The following is a 26,012-nucleotide window of genomic DNA, read 5'->3' as shown; positions in this document are numbered from 1 at the left end:
TTTCCCTGTGCTAGACAGTAGCACTTTGTTGGTATCCATTCTGTATATGATAGTTTGCATCTGTTAACCCCAAACTCCCACTGCATCCCTCCCCCAGCCCCCATTGGCAACCGCAAGTCTGTCGGAGAACAGTTTATTTTCATTTCGAGTGTGAAGTGAGAATTTGAATAGAAGTTGCTGAATATATTTCCAGTTATTAACTTGCCTTAATTGAGCCCAATTTTTCAGACTTAGGTTCTAAATGTTTTGCTAACAAGTTTTCCTCTGATTTGGTTGTTGCACAAACATTGAGTGTGGCAGTAAGTACAACATCACTGTGTTCTTTCTCAGTATTACCTTCTGTTGCTACTGTGTGGAGATAATGTCTATTTAAGGAAAATTTTTAAAGGGATCTAAAATGCCTGTGAGACTACATGAAGCTTTTACAGCAAACTTCCTTTGAAGCGAAAGTATATTTCCCATGTGACAAAAATATTTTTCTAGTAAGCGACAGGGCTAAAAATCAGGTAAAGAAATACTCAAGTTTGTTAGAGGAATCAGGAGAGGATTGTTACTGTGGTGTTTATAGGATTTTACTTTTCATAGCAATTGTATGTGAACATATTCAGATAAAGTCAATACTGCTCAGGTTCTTAATAGTATATTTGAACCATTCAGAACCAAAAACTCGAGTTAAGAATTTGCTGTAGATCCACAGGAGAGCTATAAAAATACCTTAAAAGTAGATCTATGTAAAGATATAGGGACTTAGGATGAGTTGGCTTGATGCAAGGGAACTCCAGGCAGGAAGGAGTAAAAACATAGTAAACATTGAGAAGATTGTCCCTTCCCCCAAATGAAGAAAATGGTCTTAACTATTGCTTGATAAAATCACAGTTCTAAGTCTCTAAAACTTGAATGTTCCTGATTGTTGAAGAACAAGGGGACCACAGCCTCTCCCTCTAAAGATCTTGTACATTGGCTTGTTGCCTGACTAAAGGGTTGGGGTTGGCTTGTTTCAGGATTGGAAAGGAGTCTTAGGGCCTATATGCCATTTCTTCAGTTTTGTAGATAATAGTTTAAACAAAAGTGTTCCTGCATTTATCCCTGATTCTGATAGAATACTGAAAGAATAGTAACTTTTTACAGAATTTGTTTCAAATTTTAAGAAACGAGGAAAGCTCTCAGTAGTTTATTTTGAGAATTTCATTAATGGTAATTATAAATGTGGTAAATTACTTTTCTCTCTTACTTCACTGCACTCTTTAAATAAAGAGGCTGCTGTCAAGCAAACTCAGGACTTCAAGCAACTAAGGAATGAAAAGAAAATACTTGAAAAGGAATTTAGGAAGACACAGGTAATAGATAACAGCAGTGCCCACGCATGTTCAGATCTTCCCTCCGGGACTCCTTGGGTCCTCTGTAAGCCCCGTGGGTCCTCGTCATGAGGAGTCACACGTGAGGCCCCCAGCTGAGGGCAGTCAGCAGTGCCCCTGGGTCGCCCCCTCTTACATCCCGTCTAGAACTAGCACTCCTTTATCCACTGCAAACACTGCTCGTGTTTTGTTTTCACAGGAAAAGCTTGATGAATTTTCTAAACAGAAAAATGAAAAGGGTGAGTATTCAGTTAATGCTTACTTAAGAATTCTATTTTGACACACAGTATTCTTTTCTAACTGTTTTTTCCCCACATTTTAGAGTTGAGACATATTGGAACACAAATTTCAAGTGATTCTTATGGAAGCATTGATAAAAGTAAGTATACTGCAAATTTAGTTTCAATCTCTTTGCATTTCTTTTAGTGGTTTGGGAGGTTGCTTGTTACTCTTACCTATAATTGTGGGAATTCCTGGGCTTGTACATGTTTTTTGTTAGAAGAAGCCATCTCCTGTTTCCTGTCTTCATTAGATCTGTGTATGTTATCACCTTGCTGTCTGATAAAATAATATAGTGAATGAAAGAGTTGAAAAGCAGTATTCCTTGGGAAAGAAAACTGGGAGAGCTATACTTTCCACACTTTTCAATAAATGAGTATAGTTTCCTCATTAGATTATAATTTATCAAGTTAATGTATTAGATTTCATAGGTGCCAAATATATAAAAATGTTTAAAGTCAGGCAGGGAAACTGTGGAGTCAAAGCCCTGCAGTGTATTGTTGGAAGACAGAAGTGTTTACAGAAGACCGGAAGTTACACAGAGGAGTGCAGGGGTGCTCACAGGACAGGGACGTCCCCAGCGTCCCCGGCACGTTGCAGCACTGAGCCTGCTACCTTGTGGACGAGGAGGTGTAACATGAGAAGTGGGGATGCTGGAGTTTCATGTCAGTTTTTCTACTTACTGTTTGACCCTTGGCCATTGACTTCCCTTCTTTGTGTTTTCATTCCTAGTTGTAAAAAAGAGATTAAGAATTTCTTCTCCGCCTATCTTGTACTGTTTTGGTAGAGATACATTTAAAAAGGCAAATAGGTAAATAATGGTATTTTCACGTCACTCATGTTTTCTCCAAATGGAAATTATTAAAACCACTTAACACTGTTTTGTGCAAGTGTGTAATGTCTCTTCAGAAGTCTCCTTTACCTTTTTTTCCTTCTTTTATTTATCTATTTTTTTTTAAATCCATAGATCAAGGCTTAAGACTAACAGTTGATACTTTGCAGTTGCCCGGGCCCTGAGTCTGTTTATCACTATCACTGATGCATAATTCTATGTGCTTTTGACCTTTCTTCCTACTCTGAGGTGTGGAAAGTGGGACTTTTGAGTAATAGGTGCTGCTGAGAGAAGCCGGACTCGGCAACACTGGGCTTTCCCAGCTAACAGTCAGGTGTGGACTTTAACCTTCTTTCTTTTAGGATTCTGCTGTTCTCAGGCCTCACTATTTAAAACACAGCCCTCACCCCCTTCCATAGTTGCTTTCTAGCCTTACATTCTCTTTTTCCTTCAAAGAACTAGTTAGTTTCTCAAATAATTTTTTTTTTAATCTATCCTCACTGTGAGGGAAGGGATACTGTTTATTTTATTTTTTCCAAACAAGTAAATAAATGAAGTCTTTAGGAATCTGCTGATTATTTAGCTGTGGACCTTAATGGGTTTAATACCTAATTCTTAAGTAAATCTTTAACACTTTTCTTTGTTCATACCTGACTTCTGAAAAAACCTTATGAGTTAGGCAGAAAGAGCACTGGGTCGGCTTCACTTTTGAGAAGACTGCCTGGGGGTTTTGTTGGTCTGCCTTCCTTTCAAATTCCAATGAAAATGGCAGAAGATTAAGAAAAAAAGAAAAGGATAGTTAAAACGTGCTAGAAATTAATGAGGAAGGTGTAAAGCAGGTGGTGTCAGTTGGTGATGAAACCCCAAATTACAGAGGAAAGCAGCAGCCCTCAAAAAGCAGGTTTTCACCACAGAAGTGTGTGCTTCCCTACGTCAGAGGAGCGGGCACGGGAGAAGGGGCAGTGCATTGGCAGTCGCCGGGGGGCCAACGAAGGGGCGAGAAGCCTGCGGCCTTCTGGCTTCGAGACTGTTCCTGGCAGTGGTCCACAGGCTGTGGCCCAAAGTTCAGTTCTCTGAAGTGTTTGTTAGGACATGGGAAGACCCAGAGTGGGTGTGGATGTCAGAAAATTGGGTTACTTATGGCTGCTTTGAAGGATAGCCCCTCCTGTTCCCAGAAAATGAGATATTTGTATATATGCCATGTAAGTCCTCACAACCGTATTCACTCTGCTTCCTCCTTCTGAAGACAGGGTCCTGTGGGTTCATGAGATGAGGACCTGCATTGATTGCCAGAGGAATAGGACTAAAAATGGAGGCCGTAGAAATGTACTCTGGCTGTGAGAGACGTCACTGAGAAAAAGCAGTGACAGGGAAGAAAGGCACCGAGCTCAAGAGAAACTAGTCCCTGAGGAAACGGTGTTAAATCATGAACAAGAAGAAAATGATAACAATTGAAATAGAGTCCTTAGAGAACATCTAAGAACCTATCTGTAGGCTGCTGATGTGAAATCTGAGTTGGGGTTCTCAAATATTAAACATACGTTGTAGAAATAAACCCACTCGAAAGACTGGATTGTTGAGTGGACAAATAGAAGATTGCTATAATGAACCAAGAGATTTAATTGTGGACATCTGTGAGAATGTGGTGTAGAAAGATAAGGAAATAAAAGGTATTAGGGAAAACCTAAGACTCTGGAGCATAGAGCCAGGTGTTGTAGTAGTCATCTAGGACTTCTCAGAGGGGAGAGCAGAGCTGTAAGGAGAGAATGTGATCAAGAAATTCTATAGAAAGAGACTTCCCAGAGCAGGACACTGATACAATACTTATATTAGAAAAGCCTCCCAGCCGTAGAGCATGATTTTTATGTATGATCTCCATCTCTGATTTGTTCAAAGGAAATACATTTAAAATCAAATGAAGCAGCCAGATTGAATATAGGAGGATGGATAAAGAAATGCTAAGCAAATGCTAACTTGAGAGCAGTAATACAAGACAAAGAAATAATTCACACCTAGAAATGAATTTACATGGATTAAAAGGAAATATTTAGATTGATTAAAGGTACAATTCATCAAGAAGATACTGCTCTTATGACCTTCGAGCATAAAACTATGTCAAGTAAAATGCTTGGATATTCTAGGGGGAATAACCAAATCTGTTTTCATGGGAGGCTTCAGTGTGTTTCTCAGAAACACAGAGTAAAAGCAAGAATTTAAATAGGAGATAAATTGGAATCATAATTGCAGGATGGATGATTTACATATAACTCTTAAACCACAAACTTTGAATTCTTTAAAATACTTTTTCAAACATATATAAAAGCTGACTATTTACTAGACAACGAAAAGCTACGATCTAATAGGAGATATGAAGATACTGATATTTCATAGGATATTAATAAAAATCTCTCCTACCTCCGCCCTGAAAAACTGATAACTGAACACACATAATAAATACAAACCCCTCTTGGATAACAGAAAAAATAAAAACTGAAATACTAATCTGTTTTGGAAATAAAAGCAGGGCAGTATTTAATAAAATCTTTGAGATATAGTCAATATAGTATTCAGTGAGTGGTTTGCGGTCTTAAGCGATTGTTAGAAAGCAAGAATTACAGAAAATGAAGCAAGGATTACAGAAAATGAATGACTAAGAAGGTAGGAAAATACAGCAGAAACCTAAGGAAAATAGAAGGAAGGAATTGTTGAAGATGGAAACATAAATTAATGAAATAGGAAACAAGGCATTTGATTTTGGACCATTAAAACTAATAACTGAATCTTTGCGATGCTCATGAAAGTGACAGCCCTTTGGCATATCTGATCAAGAAAGGAAGAAACAAAACCCGACTCGCACCAGGACTGAGAAAGCTTTAAAAATACATTTGGAGAATTATTTTTAATTTACAAATTTATATTCAGATTTTATCATGTTCATAAAATGGACCATTTTGTAGGAAAACATACTCAAATTGACATGGACTAGTTGTTGCAATCCTGAACAGAAAAATAACCCAGAAGAAAATTTTAAAAATAGTTAAATATTCAACACCATGGAAGATCTAGGTGGCTTGCAGGTGAGCAAGCCTGAAGTGAAAAACTGATGTCTTTATTATTGTTTGGTTTTAGAACTTAAAAAATGTAGAATGCTTCCTGTTTCATTCTCTTAGACTATCATAACCCTGTACCAAGATCAATTAAGAATAACATGCATACATATCTTCAAGACTCAGAAGTCTGTTACTTAGGAATAAAGCTGCAGAAGTACTAAATGAAATCTTAAGAACTCAAATCTATTAGTAATTTAGAATATGGACAAGTTATGACTTAAGGATTTATCTCAGGAATACCACAACAACAGGTTAAGAGGAAAATGATAGGATCATCTCAATTCAGTACCCATTCCACATTTAAAAAAGAAAATTGGTGAGGTAATAATAGAAAAAAACATTTTGAACTTGAGAAAGGTGAAACCCTAAGAGCATAATCATTACTGTCAGAAACAAGGCAAGCCTGCTTTTCGTTCCATCCCTTCTGTGTGTGCTGGAGACCCTAAGCCGTGCAGCCGGGCAGACACAGAGTAGGAGCTGTGAGTGCTAATAAGGAAGAGTCAGATTGTCCGCATTTTAAATGATGTGACTATCTATGTGGAAAAAGGAAAACAGAAGTGTAGGAGCTGGGGAAGGTGCAGGTATATACAGTGAACACGCACAATGGACCATCATTAGCCTATCAAAACGGGTGGAATAAGAACGACCAGATCTCAGGTGGCAGCCGACCTGAGATGTCCAGGGAAAGACCTGAAAGCAGCATGCCTGCCTCGGTGAAGGAAAACTAAACCATCTGAACACATGTGTAAATGCTATGTTCCTGGATTGAAAGACTTCAGGCATAAAGATGTGCATTTTCCCCATGTGTATTTATAAATACACACTTTAAAACCAGATGGTGAAGGCTTATCGGAAAGAATAGCTGTTCGGAATAATAATTTAATTTTTGAAAAGGAAAATTCTGAGCCACATTCATGCCTGTACAGATATTAAAACATACTTATAAAACTGTCGTGTTTAAAGAAGCGTGCTATTCATGTGGAAACTGACAAATCCGTGGAGTAGGAAAGTCCAGAAATACTGTACTCAGAGATGCCTGGATTTTTGATAAAGGAGTAAAGGGTAAGGGGAAGGTGTGCAGTGCAGCTGAAGGAGGTGTTCACAACTAATGATGCCACAATGAAAATTGTTTTCTGCTTTGCTGGGAATGGATAGCTCTTTTATGTCAGACTGGAAGCAATGAATGAGTGCTCGGTTGAAATAGGCCTAGCTCTGGTTAATAGCCTCCATAAGCATAGAAAAGTAACTTTTTTTCTTTTTTTTAAGGTTCCTTGTTTGCTGCTTTGGGTATACGTAATAAGCAGGGATCCTGGTCAGGTCATTTAAGCAAAGGGGATTACAGTATTTGGAAGCAGGCTTTTGGGTAGGTTAAATCACAATGTAGATAAACTACTTGATCATAGAATTTTGAAACTCAAAAATGGATGTACCTCACACACAGTGACAGTGGCTGATTTGTCTCAGGAGAGGTTGGAAATGTCCAACTTTTCAGACTTCTCTGTTGTTGTGCCCCATTTGTCCTGGTCCTCTTACTATGGACTTCATTTTTTAGAGCGATGTAGTTTGCCAACTTAAATAGGGCTGACCTCTTCCAAAATTTGTGATTCCTTGTAGAAATTTTGGTTTAAAAGGTTGGTCTTTTTAGCCTCTCTATAACTGGATTAGAGATTTCAGTATTTTCAATAAATGATTCCATTTAAGAACTTCCAATGAACTATAACAGAACTTAGGGGTGGACTGAAATCACCTAATACTTAATGCTATTTTCAGTTAAATTTTAACTAGTGTGGGTTGTCTTTTTATGCATATTTGACACAAACTGTTCATGTTTATATTTTTATGAATATTTTTTGCTTTGGAACATTTTTGGAAATTTGTGTTCTTAACGTTAAATTGACTTTAAAACCATAGTATAATATTCTTAATGTTATATGGCTTTCATTAGGCCTGTCTTTGTTGTAGTTGCCCTTTGCCTTTCAACTTGGACCAGTGATTCTTAACCATTTTTTCAAACCCGTTTGAAAAATATTTATGAAAATTCCAAAGTTTTCACTTTCCTTATAGAAGCATATGCTTCTTTCTGTGTGTCTGCTCATGTGTGATTCTCTCTCCCTATTCATGTTTATACACACCCATTTATGTCTCCTCCCATTTCCCCTTAAGGCCATTAAATTTTTTTCCAAGATCCATGAAGCCCCTAAGTTAATGACAGCATGGTCAACTCGGATGGCTTTTCTGATAGCCTCATGGAACTGAGGGGATACTGTTCTTTGTTCTTTGTAGACTACCTGGAGCCCTAATCTCTTCCATCGGTCATTGTATCTATGCTTCCCCCCCGGACCCCAGTCTCATATCACTCTGTAGAAAATACATAGACCAAAGATTGATTTATTCTGTGCATTCATAATGGTGATAAAGGCCTTTAACAAGTAGATTTGGTTTTTTGAGTCCTACCCCTGTTTGCACCCCACCTTCCAAAAAAAACCTGAGCTTGTATTCAGCCCATCAGTAGACCTTTTTATCAGTAGCTAACTGAATTGTGTGCAATGATTGAATTTGGGGAAGATGTTTTAAGTTGCCTGGTTTTCTAATTCCCTAGTAAACCCTGGTTTTACAGGACTGTGTTTTGGCCTCGTGTAGAAAGAGCCAAATGACATGACTTTAATACTTTACTGTCTTTCACAGGAAAAGTAAAACTGCTTCTGAAGGAACTCTGGCTCTGTATAAACACAACACACAGACTACCTGGTGAAGGCAGCAGATGTGTTCCAGGTGAGAGAGAAGCTTCCAGAAGTACATTTCATACATGCAGTAGAAATGCTTACTTTGGGCATTATATGCCTTCACTTTTTAATATCTCCTGAATCTCACATTGAAAGAGTGAAATAAAGTAGGATGGGTACTTGAATTCATACAGAACTCCATTCCCTCCAGGGTGACTTCTAGTCTCAGTGAATACATCTGGCTTTTTATTTTGTAATAGCACCTTTCGTCAGGGAGTATTCATGGAAACTGGAAGACACATGGTGGGAGGTGTATATGGCAGGTGTACGCAGAAGACCGAGTTTCCCACTTTTGTCGCCTCCCATCCCAGGACCCCATGTTGCGTTTAGCAGTCATTCTTCCTTTAATTGCCCCCAGTCTGACAGTTACTGCTCTTTCTTTGTCTCACATCTCTGACCCTTTTGGGGAATACGAATCTTTTGGTTTGTGGGATGTTTTCTTGTATGAGAGCAAGGCTGTGTATTTTTGGCAAGAGTTCCCCAGTAGTGTGCCAGGGGAGAGTGTGTGTGGGTCTGCATTGTCACTGGGGATGTTAACCTTGATTGCTTGTTTAAGGTGGTGTCGGCCAGGTTCCTGCATGTAAAATTTCTTTTGCTTCTTTATTCATTGATTATCTTGAGGGAGATGCTTTGACACTGCAAATATTCTGTTTCTCTCCAACTGTAGCCCACTGATTTTAGCATCTATTGATGGATCTTGTCTGCTACGATTACTACTCTAATAGCGTTTTTTGTATTTCCCTCATTCCTCCTACGTGTATTAATTGGAATTCTTCAGTAAGCAAGAGCTGTCGCTTTTCACCACTTACTTGTTTATTCACTATTTCTGTCAGTGTAGTCTCACAGATATATATATTTTTTAATTCTGTATGTTATAATACAGTACTTTCATTATCTTATTCATATTGCTCCAGATTTGGTTATTGGGACTATCTTTAGTTTGGCTCCTGGGTCTTTTAGGCATGTCCCGTCCTGTTTTGAGTACTTCTTTACTTCTGGTACTGCAAGCTGTTTAAGGTTCCGCTTGTATTTTCCCTTAGCCCTGTTATCAAACACTGCTCCAAGGAGCCCTGAGGCCTTCTGCAAAATGTATTTTTACAGCTTTCAAATATGACAAATGGTTATTTCTAGTTATTTCCTAGGACACAATGTTTTTACTAACAATTACCATTACTGCCGTATACCAAATTCCAAATCCAAAGAGAACTAGCGTTTTTTAGTAGTTTTCTTGTTGCGTTATAATGCAAAGTATTTATGTGACCTAGTCAGGTTCCTTAGTTAGAGAATTGTACAAATATGGTCATGGAGTAGTCTAATATAGGTTGATTTTAGACAGGGAAAATAGTGTTTCCTATCACCTTGTATGCAGAAGCTGTTTCTCCCCAGTCCTGCTGATTTCCCAAGAGAATGAGGGCATCGTCAAGCCCCGTTACCATGGTGGTGGATGGGTGCCTTGGCACGGACACCCTGCTGCTAATGGGACACGGGCATCTCACCATCCACCTGCCTGTCTTCTCGTTCGCTTGTTGTGAGGGAAGCATACTTCTGTGGAATATGTTCAAGTCTTATAGGTTATTCTTTAGGAAGGGATTGGTTGCCTTTTAAAAATGTTTCTACTTGGATTTAATGCAGGCATTTTGAACTGTTAAAATAAGGATTGTCTTTTAAAGTTTTCTTTATATATATTTTTTCCCCACAGAAAAACCTGCCAAAGAAAACCCCAGATACTTAGAGTCCAGGGAGGATGGTGTGCCCCCTCCAGTAGGGGGTAGCCCTCTCAGGACCTCAGCCGTGCAGACGTGCCTGGCAGAGCTGTCCATGGAGATAGAGGGCGACTTCTCTGCGTGTGAAGACGTGGGGAGAGAGAGGCCGGGTGGAGCAGCTTGCCGTGACAATGGTGTCTTTAAAGAGGGCCGGAATCCTGAGGCTGTAACGCAGAGGAATGAGGATGACCGTGCTGACTTTTCTGATCATGATCATTCTTTTGATGAAGATCTTCAGGCTGCCGTCGACTTCTTCAAGCTGCCCCCTCCTCTTCTCTCCCCGGTGCCCTCACCCCCTCTGCTGTCGTCCCCACACCTGGGTGCATTTCCGTCCTCACTCTCACCTGTAAGTTGACAGTTCGTATTTGCGTTACTTGGTGGCCACGTTGTCCATCCTGCTACGGGATCTCAGACCAGCTGTCAGGGAGGAAAGTGAGGATTTAACAAGGCGGGCCAGTGCCCTCGGGTCCACGTGCACATACGGCTTTTTTCATTTTGTACTAGGGGTGCATTTTTATTGTTTTAACCTACAGTGTACTGTAAGTCTCCTGTGTCTTAACTGCTTACTCTTATCTTTAGTGCCTGACACATAACAGATATGGAATGAGTGAATTAAACAAGTGTTTATAGACATGGAGTCTTTCAGAGATGAGAAGTCCATGTATAGAGCATGCAGGTCAATTAGGTTGCTGAATTCCCCACCTTCATGCAATGAATTCATCATCTTTTTGTGTGTTTGCAGAATGGTTTATTGTAATTTTTTAGGAAGTTAGTCTTGACAAAGCAGATTTGTATGCTTTTTGGCTTAAGGAACAGATAAATGACTCCTTGAGTCACATCCTTCATTCGGGAAACCATAATGCACGTCTGTTACGTTCTGGACCTGGTGCTAGACACTGGAAAGCTGAGGTGACATGGGCTGTGGTCACCCCTGGTGGGGTCTTGTGTGGCGGTTGCCCCCATAACGGCCGTGGTGGAGTCCGCGCTGCTGGGAAGCATGCTGCTGGAGGGAGCTGGACACGGAGCTCATGCTGGAAGGAGGCCGGGCGGGAGCATCTCCAGCGAGCAGGTGTCCCGGCCGAGCGCGTGGAGGGGTGCGTTGTGTCAGATGGAGGAACCGTTTACACAGAGGTGTTGGACTCAGGGCGAACCTGACGCTGGGGGCATTCACCCAGACCGGGTCCCCAGGTCCATGTGTGTCCTAAGGACTTTCCATTGTATCCTGAAGGCAAAGGGAGATCCTCGATGGATCCAAAGAAGTGGAGCTAATGGTTGAGCTCCACTTGAAGGTTTTCGTTTAGTCGCAGTAGGAATGGGGAGGGAGAGGGGAGAGTCGGGAAGGAGGCAGGACTGTAGTCGGGAAGTCATTTAATCAGCAGTTCCCTCAGTTCTTGACCCCTGAACCGTAGTAGCATTTGAGTCAGCTGGTTTGGAAAAGGTCCCGAGGTTGAGCGAGCAGCACGTCTTGTGAGATCTGCGGTACGGTTGTTAGGCGAGTGGGGGGTTCAGGATGTTGAGACAACAGAGAAGAAGAACCTCTTTGGGCGGGGAGGTAACGTAGGAATGTTAGGTGCTAGGTGTGCGCGGGATTTCCAGGTGCAGCGTGTGCGAGGTGTACCCCCTTCCATGGGCTTGGTGCTCAGAGCCAGGCTGGGTGGACGCAGGTGCCGGGGTGCCTCAGCCTGGGGGCCAGCAGAGGCCCGGGGCTGCGTGCTGTCATCCAGCCGGAATGCACGTGTAGGAGAGGGTCAGGTCCCGACAGTCCTGGAGAGCTGTCAGTGTCGACGCGGCCAAACAGAAGAGGAGGAGAAGAGGTCAGGACAGCAGAGGAAAACCAGGGGGTGATGGTGCCCTAGCATCCATCCAAGGGAGGAAAGGATTTCTCCAGTGGGAACAAGTTCATGTCAACGGTGGTGACTCTTCGTCAGTCCCTGGGTCTCGCAGACCAGGGGGCACGGGTGGCTGAACCGGCTCTCCTGGGGGCCGTGTGGTCTCTACCACTCAAGACGGGGAGGGAGGCTTCCAGAGCAGACCTGGAGTCAGGGGCCGTGGAGGAGGCAGAGGTGTCGGGGTGCAGCACAGACATGAGGTGTGGCAAGAGGGGTCTGCAGGGTGACACCCAGAGCGATGGCCGGGCTGGCGCTGGGGCGAGCTGCCCTGGGCCAGAGCCTGCGGCTCGCTGGGGAAGGCAGGCGGGGCTGGGCAGCTAGAGGCGGAAGCCTTTTGGGCCAGAAAATGGGGACGTCAGAGTTGAGAGGAGGCCTGCTTCGAAGTTAGGAGAACAGACCTAACCCTAGGCTGCATGTGGAGTAGAACTGGGAAGCTTCTCCGTTTGGGGAGAAGCAGTGTGAGTGCAGGAAACACTGGGGAGAGGCGGCTTCTTTAAGGAAAGAAGGTGAAGCAGTGCTGTGCTCATTGAGACCTACCCATCCGTTGATAGAGTCCAGAGAGTGGACTACCCTTTCCTCAGATTCTTCAGGAAGCACACACTTTTTTTTAATGCATTTAGTTGGTAGTTGCGTTTAGTTGACTGAAGTAGTGTTTTACTAACTAATTAATGTAATTCATTTATATTTAAGGAAATCTACTTCGGAGAGTGTACAGATTCCAGTGATCATGACTCAGCCCAACATAGGAATTCTGAGCCTGTTTCAGAAGATGATACACCAGAATCGCTGGATTGTTTTAGCTCATCTGGAAAAAGTAAAGGAACTGGAACATGGGAGGAAAAGCTCCAACCGCACGAAGCCACCCAAGCTCTAAATACATTGGAAGTCAGTGAGGTGACAGCGGTTGGGTTTGGGACATTTACAGCAAACCTGAGAGAACCTGCAGCCACGTTCCCCTCCGCTCATGAGAAACACTGGATGGTGTCATCTGAGTTCGTGAGCAAGGGAGAAAAAGGCATTTTGGATGAGGCAGGAAGACAGAGAGAGGCTTGGGAGATGGATGGGTCAGTGCAGATGGAGAAGACACGTCCTGAACCCACGGGCAGCGGGCGTGTTGAGCAGCTGTTGAGCGGCCTGGCTGTAGAGGAGGGCACGGCTCTTGGGACGTCAGACTCGTGTCATCCTCCCCTGGGCCCATGGCCATCGAATGAGCCCAGCGCACCTGAAGGAAAAACCCTAGTGTCCAGAGTGATAGGATCACCTAAATTAGAGGTGACCAAGTGGACACTGACTGATGGAGTCACTTCAGCATCAGGTCGTCTGTCCACTTCTGGTCATTTTCAGGGACTGTCTGGAGAATTGGAGAAGGAAAGAGAGGCAATGCGAGGGTTCATTTCGGGAGACCCTTCTGCCCCAGGAGCAGCAGGGGCCGCGCTGGTTGCCGCGGTGCTCGGTCTGGGAGAGGAGTTATCTTCCCCCGTGGCCTCATCTCTCTGCGGTCACCCCCGGACTCCCTCTGGGTTGGAGGATGACGCTGAAACATCTGTTCCTACTGAAGTAGGCCCTCCCGAACTGCATCGTTTGGAGCAGAAATCACAAGCTGCCATGTTCACCATGCTAGATGTACATTCTGAGCTCCCGGAGTGTCCCATAGGAGAAGGCCATCTGGAGAACAGCTTACATGCCCTGAGCCCAGTGTCGGGGGCATCTGATTCTAATGGTCAGAGGGGCAGCGAGGTGGGGTGTACGACCCTTGTGAAGGGCATGAACGATATCTGCTCACTCCTGCAGTCAGGATTCTCGGGAGCCGCCAGAGGCGGGCCAGGTGAAAGGCAAGGTCCGAGGGTCGAGCTCACGCCGAGTCGGTCAGGTTTCACATCGTCGGCAGGGCCTCAGTCTGGCTCGATCAGGAGTGGCTTTGGCTTTGGTGAAAGCACTTTGTGGCACCACAGTGATCTGTTACAGCGAAGTGGTGAAGAAAGGCTGGGACCTCAACCTGAACGTGAACAAGAGGCGGCGGCGTCCTCAGAAAGCAGAGGATCAGCATCCAAGCCTGAACGTGCTGGAGAGGATAACAGTCCTGCAGGATTCAGGGTGCCTGCATCCTTGTTGCCTAACCAGGTGTCAGTTATCACCAAGCAGGCACGGCCTGAAACCATGCAGGGCGCACGATGGGAACCCTCGAGACTGTCTAGGAGGGAGCCCCCCTTAGTGACAGACGTTGATAGTGGGGCTGGTCGGACACCATCTGGAGCAAGATGTGGGGAGAGAGCGCCCACAGCACCGAGAAGCAGGGAGGCAGCTGCTATAGAGAGTGCTGCCCTGGGAGTTTCCTCCTCCTGGAGAAGGTCAGACTTTGATTCTCCAGGGGGTTCTGTACCAGTAGAAAGTTCCCATTATCCCACAGATAGTACATTATCTTTCTCTTCTGACAACATCCTGGTCCCAAACCAAGGCATTGTGACGGAAGCCACAGTGCAGGAAGAGGTGCAGAAGCAGAGCCCGTGTCTTCCTGCCACAAATGTGGACACGTCCAGGCTGGATGTGGATAAACTTCCAGCCACGGAGGTGACGCTGTCAAGAGGTTTTCCTGTTGGAGACACAGTCAGAGCCTCTGGGGAGGCCCTGGCCGTTACAACGGACCCGTCTGTTGTACAGCACGGCCCAAACGAGCATCCGCAGCTGCCGTCTCACACTCCCGGGGCTGCTTCTCCTGAAGCTCTAGACACCACAGAGACTGCTTTTTCACCAGCGTTTGGCAGCAAAGATGAGGAGAAACCTGTTGTCCCGCAGAGCAGCCTCACTGGTGCCCTGTACTGTTACACGGGCATCCGCGAGGCAGGCGGAGGTGACACTGAGGTAGAAGAGGGTGACGCGCCAAGCTGCAGTGAGGGAGAGAACGATCCCGAAGCCGGGCTGGAGGGCATCCAGCAGAGTGCTGGCGGGGCCTCCGGAAGAGGCGTGGGGGCTGCCAGCGCCGGTGCGGCCGAGACCAGACCTTCCGTCGAGGTGGGGTGCCTGACCTCGGCTCTGCGGGACTGTAGCCTCAGTGCGCTCTCCGAGACAGACGGACTTTCCACGTCCGAGGTTGTGATGTTTCTTGAAAGTTGTCAGTTAAGAGATTATAGTTCAGGGGACTCTGTTTCAGAATGTTCTAACAAAGGAACCCTAAATAAAGGGATGAACAAGGAATTAAAGCAAAGTGAACCGTCAGGAGAAAAGTACAGAAAGCAACTGTGTGAAGAGGAAACACTAGAAACCTCTGAGGAGTGCGTCGGCTCCTCGGAGGAAGACGACTGTCCTTTAAGGGACATGAGGCGGCGGCTTGCTCAGCGCTCCCTGGAGACACTGCCTGAGGTGCTCACCAGGATCCACCAGGAGCTGCAGCCCGACCGGGAGGACGCTGGTGGGAAGGATGCTGGTGAGTTACAGCTCTTAAATGCACCTGACAGCGTTACAGCGGAGCGCGAGAAAGAACAAGTTCTGCCTCTGGAAGCAGCCGGCTCCTCTTCACCCCTGCCGACGGCCGGCTCGGACACTCGGGGCGGTTCTCCCGCTAGTGGTGGGCCTGGCCATGAGAACACGCAGAGCAGATCTGCGGGTAACTTGGATGCGATCAGGCCAGTGGATGGTAAGGAAGAGGCCTCGTCAGAACCCCCGGAGCCCTCGCCGCTGTGCGCTGCCCCGGGAGTGGGGCCGGGGGAAGTGGCGTTTCAGTGTCAGATCTCTACAGTGACCTCAGAGGTTATAAACGTGCTGATAAATAAGGATCAGAATCTAGTCATTGAGAAAGGGGACAACTGGACCATCATCAACGGGGTAGCTCTCATGCCAGAAGTGGACCAGGTTATCCTGTGTGACGCCCCTGAAGATGCCCCTGTTTCCCCAGATCCAGAAGGGCTGGCAGCTGGTTTCATTCCACTTCCTTCCGTGGAGAAGTCCCCAGAGACCGATCGCCCCGGCCCTCCTTCTCAGGAGCCCCAGTGTGGCAGCGGTGTGGCCGGAACCCAGGGCGATATTTCAAGCAGCGGTCAGAGTACTAATTTTGATAAAAGTCGTTTGCGGAATAGACCCGTTAAGCCCAGCGTGAGGATTAGCTCTGAGATTTACGATCAGAACTTTGAGACTCAGACGGTTCCTTCTGATCACACGTACTATAATTCGAAACTAGAGCCGCTGAGCAAAAATAAGAATCGATCAAAGATTTCAAACAGAGATCAAACAAACAAACCAGTGAAGATGTTAGCGTCGAGCAGAATGGAGACTACTCAGAGTGAAGTTTCTCCGTCATTTTCTGGAGAAAGAGGGAACGGAAAAACTCAGAGAAGTCAGACGCAGACCATCCTAGCCAGTGCCGACACGTCCACTCCTGCGGACTGCTGCGCGGACACGCTAAGTAAGATCCGGCAGGAGGTGGGCCCCCCCCTGCCCCCGTTGCTGGCTCCTCTGATAGCCACGCCTCCGAGGACTTCACAGCCAGCCTCTCCACTGACGTCAAGTTCCAGCCCCTGCTCACCCGTCTCTCCCCGCGGCCCTATCTCTCCGCCGTGTGAGATCCCGGTGTCGCCTATGGTGTCCCCCTTGCTGGAGGAGCCGGGGCACTCCTCTCCTCCACATGCATCCCCGTCCACCGCCCCGGCCAATGACAGGGTCCTGTCATCTCCTTTGCAGTTTTGTGCTGCGACCCCAAAGCACGCCGTCCCCGTGCCCGGCCGCCTGCCCCCGTTCGCCTCTGCCCATCCGGCAGTGGCAGCGCCCCAGGAGAATTCCGTGAAGATCCTGGACACCATGTACCCAGAGCTGTCCGCCAGGGCCCGCACCCTCAGCATCCTCAAAGGGAACATCCAGCTTACGCGAGGCCCCCCGGCCGACTCCAAGAACCTCCCGGGGCCCGCCAGCGCCATCAGGGGCTTCAAAGCCATCACTTCAAGCTCAACCGCCTTTGTGAAAGCAGGGGGCAGCTCTGGTGGTGACTGTACACAGGATAAGTCGAGAGGTCCGGAGCCTCCGCAGGGTTCAGGTGGGAAAAGGGCACTGTCAGCGGGCACGCCGAGGAGTGCTAAGAGGTTGCGCCTGGACAGCGGGTCCCCGGAGCCAGAGCCCCCCTCAGAGGGTGTCAGCAGGAGCCCCCAAAGGAACCCCTCCCACGCTGCAGCTGTGAGGGCAGAGGAGGAGGGGCGTCGTCTTCTGGCCGTCAGTACAGTCTCACAGTCACCTCTGAGCCCCAAGGAAGCCGTGGAGTCCTACGACAGAGCCGTAGCGGAGGCTCTGAAGAAAATCGCAGAGTCGTCCTTTGACCTGTTACCTGTCATTCGTAGTCATGTGTATGTGGGAAACATCTCCAAAAAGCCTGTGATGAGAGATCAAGAGAAAGAAGTTGTTTATGAATTTAGCACAACAAAAAAGGTATGTGGCTCCTTTGCTCTGGGAGCGTTAGGAATCGCATGTCCTCAGAGCCCGTCTCCTGTCAGCGAAAGGGGAGGTGGCCCTGAACAGAAGTTTATTCTCAGAGATGGGCAGTCACCTGTGTAAACATTAGGACCTGTACTTTATTTCTAGCCAGCATTTTATACATTTGAGAAGTGATAAGATGTTGGAGATTTGATAATTTGTATTCACCAAATACTTTAAAATTTTAAAGGGAAAAAAAAAAAAAGCCTGTCAGGACTTAAATTGCATATTTCCTATTGATTCTGGCATGCTTAAAAGCTCAAAATGATTTGCTTCAAAGCATCAAATTGCTATGTAATAGAGACTTTCTTTTCTGTGAATGATATTACATACACACTTGAGAATTTTGAGAGTCAGAAAGGTAGTGTGTGAGTTCCCCCCACTTCCCTTGGTGTAGGTCAGAAATCAAACAGGAACAGATGCTTAGTTTCAGGAAGGGGGCTGGGGGAGGATTATGCAGATTTACCTACATGGTTTATTAGGACTTTCCTCGGTTTTTATTTTCTACATATTTATGTTGATACTGGGTGGATGATTTCCAGTGTCCCATGGATTATGCTTTATCGGTTATCTGTACATCCTTGGAATCACAATGGTATAAATATTTATTTTTCTTAGGTTGCATTTCAGAAAGCACAAAGAGCAGTACAGGTAACTTTGGAAAGATGTTTATTTTCAAATGACTGAATGTATCAAATTACTTAATGCTCCTTTCCCTGGGTGAGGAAAACATTACCCAGTATTTTAAGATCTAAACAGGATAAATGTGTAGAGTACATTGGAGTTCAGAAAACAAGAATGGGAGTAGAATATGAGTGGATTTAATACATACACACAGATTATTTTAGTAAAAAACAAAAAGTGGTCATTTGTAGGAGTGGTGGTAGTGACAGTAGGCATCCAGGTGTCCTGGGACTCGCCCCGTGGCCCCTGCAGCCCCGCTGACCCCCGGACACCGACAGGCATGGGCTCTCTCCTCCCCGAGCCTCACGGCTTTCCCTGCTAAAGCAAGTTACCACGGTGGGTGTTGTCCTCTACTTTCTGAGACAGGGCACGTTTTATCTTTCCAACTTTCCAAAAGGTACTTAATTTTGTAACTTTTAGCTGGTCTTCAGTAGGATGAAGATAAGTATCAGTGTACATTGCCTTTTCGTTTTGTTTTTTTTTTCCAATTCAGCCTTTAGCAGAGTGCTTGCTTCACTCTATTCTCTCAGAACTGAAAATTCAGAAGATGTCTGTGGAGCACAATTACATCCATGCCCTCTGCAGAGTGTATGTGGGTATTTGTCGGCAACTGGGAGACTTGGAAAGAGCTCGCTTGTTTTGCTACAGTCTACTTAAGGAAGGTATGTTTAGATGGCGACATTCTTGTATTGAAAACGGGTTGTTGCTTTTTTATCTGCTTATATATGCATCTGTATTTTCAGCTAAGGTATTGCTGTGTATCTTTTAAAATCATGTTATCTTGTGCATTTACCAGAAGGCATGAAGAGCCTCAGCTATAGACCCAGCCATACCTGGTTTTCAGTGGGAGAATTTGTGTGACTTAAGCTTACTTAGGTCAGCATATACATTTCCACTTGTGTATAAAAGTGTATCTCTCATTAGTGCGTGTCGGTTTTATTCCTTGTGCATCTACTTTAGAGTCAGATATAGTTGACACAAGATAATGGAATCATTTTAGAGTGACAAACTGCTCTGCTCTGTTACTAGCTGGAAAGGGCAGAAACGCTAAGATGGATTCATAAGCTCATGGAAAGAAGAGTTTCAGGGAGAAATGGAAAGGAGGGCTGTCCTTTGATTCTCTTTTCCTTTTACTACTATTTCTTAAGTCTATTAATGGAGCAAATAGGACTCCTTCATATCAGATCATCAGTGGAAACATTTTAATATAGCAAAGTGATACACAAATGGAATTTAATGCTGCATCAGAGAGTCTTATCTAGATTGCAAAGACTGATAATCTTTTATTACCATAATGTTTATGGGGCTTATAAATCAGGATAATTGAATCTGTCACTTGTAGAGTTGTGAGTGAGGCTGCTGTGTTTGTTGCCCACTTCATTTATTTTTTCAGTCACTGACTTATTTAACAAATAGTTACGGGGTGCACATAAGTGTTAAGGCTTTGATGGTGACCAAACCCAGGTATAGATGCAGCCTTCCAGTGGGGCGCACACGTCAGGTTTTGTCAGTGAAGGGCAGCAGGAAGCAGGGCAACAGGGACTCTGCAGAGCCCACGTGGGATTTCTGGTTCTTCCTCAGACACACCCAGCCCGCTCTCACCTCTGGGTCTTTGTAACAGGTTCTCTGCAGGGAAGTTTTTCCCTCTGTTTTGCTGTGGTTACACTGTTACCTTTTTGTTTGCTGTCTCTTTCCTCTGCTAGGTCGTGTACTCTAAGGACAGGGATTTTGTTTGTCTTGTTCCTACTACATCCTCACCCCAGGAGAATGTCTTGTATGCTCTCGTTAAGTATCTGTTGAATGAATGACTTGTGCTGTGGAAGGTGGGTTTGAGAAAGTCTCAGGGGTCGAGGAAGCTTTCCTCATCGGAGTGCCTTTTGAACTTAGATGTGAAGATAAAAGTGAGGGAGAGAATTCCAGGCAGAGGGAACAGCATGTGGAGTCCTGGGACAGGAGGAAGTATAATCAGATAAGCACAAGGCTTCCAAAGTAACAGATCAAAATAGCACAGTGAGTGTATGCTTTGAGATACCCTCTCTCTCTACACCCTGCCGTGTTAGATAAAATAGCACAGTGAGTGTATGCTTTGAGATACCCTCTCTCTCTACACCCTGCAGTGTTAGATAAAATAGCACAGTGAGTTTATGCTGAGATACCCTCTTTCTATACACCCTGCAGTGTTAGATAAAATAGCACAGTGAGTGTATGCTTTGAGATACCCTCTCTCTCTACACCCTGCAGTGTTAGATAAAATAGCACAGTGAGTTTATGCTTTGAGATACCCTCTCTCTCTACACCCTGCAGTGTTAGATAAAATAGCACAGTGAGTTTATGCTTTGATATAACCCTCTCTCTCTACACCCTGCAGTGTTAGATAAAATAGCACAGTGAGTGTATGCTTTGAGATACCCTCTCTCTCTACACCCTGCAGTGTTAGATAAAATAGCACAGTGAGTGTATGCTGAGATACCCTCTCTCTCTACACCCTGCAGTGTTAGATAAAATAGCACAGTGAGTGTATGCTTTGAGATACTCTCTCTCTACACCCTGCAGTGTTAGATAAAATAGCACAGTGAGTGTATGCTTTGAGATACCCTCTCTCTATACACCCTGCAGTGTTAGATAAAATAGCACAGTGAGTGTATGCTTTGAGATACCCTCTCTCTACACCCTGCAGTGTTAGATAAAATAGCACAGTGAGTGTATGCTTTGAGATACCCTTTCTCTCTACACCCTGCAGTGTTAGATAAAATAGCACAGTGAGTGTATGCTTTGAGATACCCTCTCTCTCTACACCCTGCAGTGTTAGATAAAATAGCTCAGTGAGTATATGCTTTGAGATACCCTCTCTCTCTACACCCTGCAGTGTTAGATAAAATAGCACAGTGAGTTTATGCTTTGAGATACCCTCTCTCTACACACCCTGCAGTGTTAGATAAAATGAACAGAGAAAATGAAGAAGATGTGGCGTCATGCCAAAAAGATCCGAGTCTTCGTGTTGACTGATAAAACCAGTTGCAGGACACTTCGACAGTTTCTTATAAAATTAAACAGTTTATCATATGACACAGATATGTCACTCTCGGGTACTTACTCAACAGAAATAGAGACATATCCACATATCCCTATACATTTCACAGGTATTCAGAGCATCTTAATTCATAATAGCCCATGGTTGGAAACAGAGGTCCGTCAGGAGTTGAATGAAAAATGAGTGTGGTATATCAAGCAATTGGAATACTACTCAGACAAACGAGGAAAAGGCTAGTGATGCGTGCAGCAACATGGATTTTGCTGAGAGGGGGATGCCAGACAGAAAAGGGTGCATGCTTTACAAATCTCTTCATAAATATTTGAGAAAAGACACATGTGCAAAGTGACAATAAGCAGATCACGCTTGTCTGTATTTGGGACAAAGTGATTCACTGAAAGGGTCAGACCATGGGAATTTGGGATGATGGAAATGTTCTATCTGTGGGTTGTAGTGGGGGTTACATGGGTGTGTTCATTTGTCAAAATCCTTCAGACTGTCTGCTTACAGAGTGTATTTTATTGTATGTAAGCTGTGCCTCGATTAACTTGATTAGACAAACAGAAAAGACAAGCCATGGCTTTGGAGAAGGTATTCATAAGAAAAGGATTATCAGTCATAATTTATAAAAAAACATCCCTTCATATCAAAAGCCTTAGGTGTTCTTCAAGTGAATTCTGTCTTGTAAATGCATAAAACATGGCCTGAAAGGACACGCACCAAATGGGAGGGTTCTGGGCGCAGGGTCTGGAACCTGCAAGAGGAGGTTTGCCTTCTCTTCTTGTTTTGGAGTTTATTGCTCTTTTCTACAGTGGTGTATACTCATGCACTGTGTTTCAAATTCGATTAAAGAAAGTTTGCCAAAGAGAAAGAAAGGTTGGCTCGGGGGGCGGGGGAAGGGGAGGGATGGGTAGGAGAGATGGAGAAGCAGAGTTGAAATAACTGAGGCTGGGGCCTCGTCAGGCTTCCACCCTTTAGCTTTAGGTGGCCCTGCTGTGCACAAGGGGAAATTATTCAAATATATTCTTAGTTTGTCATTTATTCACTTAATCAGACGTAAAGGTTTATTATCTTGTTTCCTTTCTCATAGATTTTCCAGAGTCTGAAAAATTGACTTTGTTCATTGCAAACATGTGGCATGATATATTTATCTCTCAATCGGTGATTAATAAGGCAATGCAGTTGGTAGCCAGGCAACGCGCTAAAGGAGAAGTTTTGAACTGTTTGCGAGCTTTCCTCAATTGGGAGAAGGTGAGGTTTCTTTTTATGTAACACTGTACTTGTAGGTCTTATATAAATATTATTATTTGGTTTTGTATTAGTTCGTGAGCATTTCAGAGATATTATTTTTCATATTAGATCCTTTAAAATATCATTTTAGTCTAAGCTTATGCATTTTGTTCATTAAGTATGCATGAGACACTTTGGGAGAAGTTGTAGACCTGTGTGTTAATTGAACAAAGTTTCTTTTGTGTACTAGTTTATGGCGATGAAATCTGTACACGCACATATATATGTGAGGGCTCAGAAGAGTTGCACATCATTTGCTTCTACAGTAGGTACTCAAGTGAAAAAATTGGTATCTCAATTCCTTCCTGTTACGATTTTTTCTGAATCTAATATTCTGTTTTTCTTTCCAGTTGATGGAATTTGTGTTTGTTCTAAGTATTGTGTTCCATGTTTTCTTTCATTATCTTATTTTCCTTCGTGACTGATATGTTAATATAGTATCTAGATTGGTGTTCTTTTCTTCATAGATTTTCTCTAATGAGAATTGCTGGATGCTGAATTGATAGTGGTAATCTTTAAGAAGAGGTATTGAAGTCAGTGAGAGATTGACTTTCACTTTGTTCTGCCCTTTTTAATGACTGTATTACTGTCCTCTTTTAAAAAAATTCTGGCTTATGCATGTAGTCGACTTTTATATGTCATTTTGCTTTCCTTTTTAGTACTTTTTGATGTGACTCTTCATTAGACTTTTATTTTCTTATAAAAAGAAAAGGAAAGGGCTATTGGTAGATAAAAAGTTAGGGAATTTTAAAAATCAAGTCTGTAATCATCTCATCAATCCACCTAGACAAACCAGAGTGTATTGGTGTGAGGTACCATCAGATTCCAGTCCCTTAGCAGTGAGAAGAGCATCCATACACGCATTTCCACCCTCTGCGGTTACCTGCAGGTCCACTTCTGTCCCTACTTGGTCCTCCTGCTTGTGCACTGGAGCCTTCTCCTTTGGCCTGTTCAGGATGAAGCCAGATATGTTTGGATGATAAAACATGATTAATGAAGAAGGTAGAATTTTAATAAGTGTGTTTAGCCTGTATCATATCAAATAAAAATATAAAGTCAAAGCTATTAAAAAAAAAGAACACTTGCGGGGGGGATACCATTATAGTCCAAGACTTCCAAATTCTGTCCTACAGAATTCAATAGATGTGAAGCACAAAAATAAGTAGAGTTAGTAGAATTCAACAATATAAAAAGTAAACTTGAATGAAGACTGTAGTTTTTCATATGTCTGTGACATTTGCAAAAAACAGTCATGCATTTGACCTTAATTTTTAAAAAGTAAAGAGTCTACACTCAATTCTCTGGCAATGACTCAGTAAAATTAGACAAAGAATTAAAAGATTCTATAAAAATTCCCTGGAGATCGAGATACACAGTCCTGGACAATCTGTGAACAAATAGAAACTCAGAAGTAAAATCACAGTATTTGGTGTGAAAGGAAAACCCTTCATACCGAAGACCTCTCGTTTTTGGAAAACTTACACTCATTGAAATAGTTTAAATGTCTTCATTATTAAACAAGTAATAAGTAAAGTTCCCTGATAATCATCTTAAAAATTAAAAATTTGAGAAGGAATCCAGAAGAAAAATACAGTTTAAGAGGTGTAATAGTAATGAAATAGAGAACAACAACAAAAAAATTGCCTTTAAAAAATACTAATAAAACAGGTAACTCAGTTCAGATTAATGTAAAAAGAGAAAAGCAAAAATGGTCAAGATTTCAGAATGAGAGAGGCAGTGTGAGTGGAGATGGAGGATGAAGAATGAGAAGACTGCCGTCTACAGCTTCAAAACAGGTTCGGAAACCAAGAATGGTTCCTTAGCAACATAAAAATGGTCAGAATTGGCTTTAGGGATAAAACGCTGGAATAAACCAGTTGTTTTCCATTTTAAAAGGTTGAAAAGGTGATTAAAATTTTAATATACAAGAAGTGTGGATAGATTTCATCTGAATTTTATCTAATCTTTAAAGAACCAACTAATTCCAGTCTTTTTCAGGTGTAAGCGAAGATTGAAAGCCCCTTGTTCATTTTTAATACCAAAACCCAGTAAAAAAAGAAAAAAGTTATAAATCCACTGCTGGGTATGTACCCAAGGAAAGTCAAATTTATGTCCACAAAAAGCCTTGTACATGAATGTCCGAAGCAGCATTATTAATTACAGCCTAAACCTGAAAGTAACCCAAATTTCTGTCAATAGGTGAATGGACAAACTGTGGTATATCCATACAATGGATTCCTACTTGGCAGTAAAAAGGGGTGTTCAAGCTACCTATACGTGCAAGAACGTGGAAAAAAAATATCAAAAAAAGCATGCATAGGTGTAAAAGAAGCCAGACAGAAGAGTCTAGTACAATCTGATTCAATTTTATGAATTTCTGGAAAAAGCAGACTGATATCTAGGGTCAGAAAGATGACAGAATGAATTTATTGAAGAATTTTTTAAAGATTAAAATTGTTTTTTAGTAAAATTTTAATTCTCTGATTTCAGTTAATGAAAATTTGCATTCCTATCTGGATTGCAGTGTCTTTCCTACCTGACTGGATTCTGCATTCTGCCTGGAGCTTTTTTATCTGGCCTGTCGACCACCATTGTATAATCATTTTAGGACAGTTGTTATGACTAAGATAAACATAGTTCTTTATTCACAATAACTTTCAAAAGGTGTCCTTTAAAATTTAATGATTATTCAACTGATGCTTCTTAGTACTCTTGGAGATCACCCACATGAGGTATGTTATATTTGAAACTCTGAATTTTCTTTTTTTTACCTTCTTTGCTAGAATGCTCCTGCAGATGTTGGCTTCATGGTTTCTAAGCTGCTTTTGACCATACAGTTATGTCCAAAAACAGAATTTCAGTCCAGTGAAAGATTTGGTGAAGACCTAAGTGATAACACCTGGGAGTACATATGTGCCATCGATCTGCTCTGCTGCCATCAGAAGTGGGTTTGGACACATGACAACATTATAAGGTACAGGGCTATTCTGCTAACTTAAGTTGGGTTATTTGAATTGTCAGGTAGTCTGTTCAATGATTGCTGAATTGTGGCTTGAATCATTTTTGCTGTTTAAGGCAGCTGAAACATTTACAAAGCACATTTTGATTTGGGTAAGAGTTAATAAAACTACTCTTAAATGTCAGTGTCACTGCCACATCCCCTCGCTTTATTTTTTTATGGTACCTTTCACTACTTTTCACTGTATCCTCTTATTACTAAAGGAAAACGAATCTCATGCAGTGGGGACTTTGGTTTCCCTGGCCTCCCCCGGTATGTATGTAGAGAGAGCCATGCCCACACAAGAGAGGTACTCAGAGAGTATGTGTAGATTGAAATGTAATGGTCATTATCTTAGTGTACAGATACTATGGAAAAACCCACAGGAACAGAAATATTCAAAATTCTGGGTCAGCAGCTCTTCTCACTGGGATTTCAGGAGAGAACTGAGCCTGTTAACGCTCATGGGTCCATTTTATGTGATGAATTAACTTTTCTCTGTTCATCTATCTATGCAGCATGTTTGGAGAATGGAGAAAGTAGTCAA

At 43.4% G+C, this 26,012-nt stretch overlaps 1 protein-coding gene across 3 annotated transcripts in view; it reads left to right on the top strand.

The window, feature by feature from the left end:
• ICE1 (interactor of little elongation complex ELL subunit 1) overlaps positions 1-26,012 on the top strand; it is a 63,180-nt gene that overhangs the window by 23,893 nt on the left and 13,275 nt on the right. For all 3 annotated transcript variants that reach the window (XR_004349108.1, XM_032626069.1, XM_032626070.1), the window contains exons 8-16: positions 1,255-1,337; positions 1,555-1,594; positions 1,678-1,734; positions 8,262-8,348; positions 10,059-10,468; positions 12,702-17,417; positions 18,640-18,808; positions 22,268-22,428; positions 25,251-25,441. Coding sequence is in view for 2 of the 3 variants with exons in the window: in XM_032626069.1 (XP_032481960.1) it covers positions 1,255-1,337; positions 1,555-1,594; positions 1,678-1,734; positions 8,262-8,348; positions 10,059-10,468; positions 12,702-17,417; positions 18,640-18,808; positions 22,268-22,428; positions 25,251-25,441 (5,914 nt within the window). In the remaining variant the exon portion in view is untranslated. The remainder of the gene's footprint in view (positions 1-1,254; positions 1,338-1,554; positions 1,595-1,677; positions 1,735-8,261; positions 8,349-10,058; positions 10,469-12,701; positions 17,418-18,639; positions 18,809-22,267; positions 22,429-25,250; positions 25,442-26,012) is intronic.

This window comes from Phocoena sinus, chromosome 3 (assembly GCF_008692025.1).
Source record: "Phocoena sinus isolate mPhoSin1 chromosome 3, mPhoSin1.pri, whole genome shotgun sequence".
NCBI classification, from domain to species: domain Eukaryota; kingdom Metazoa; phylum Chordata; class Mammalia; order Artiodactyla; family Phocoenidae; genus Phocoena; species Phocoena sinus.
This window is presented reverse-complemented; position numbering and strand designations above follow the sequence as displayed.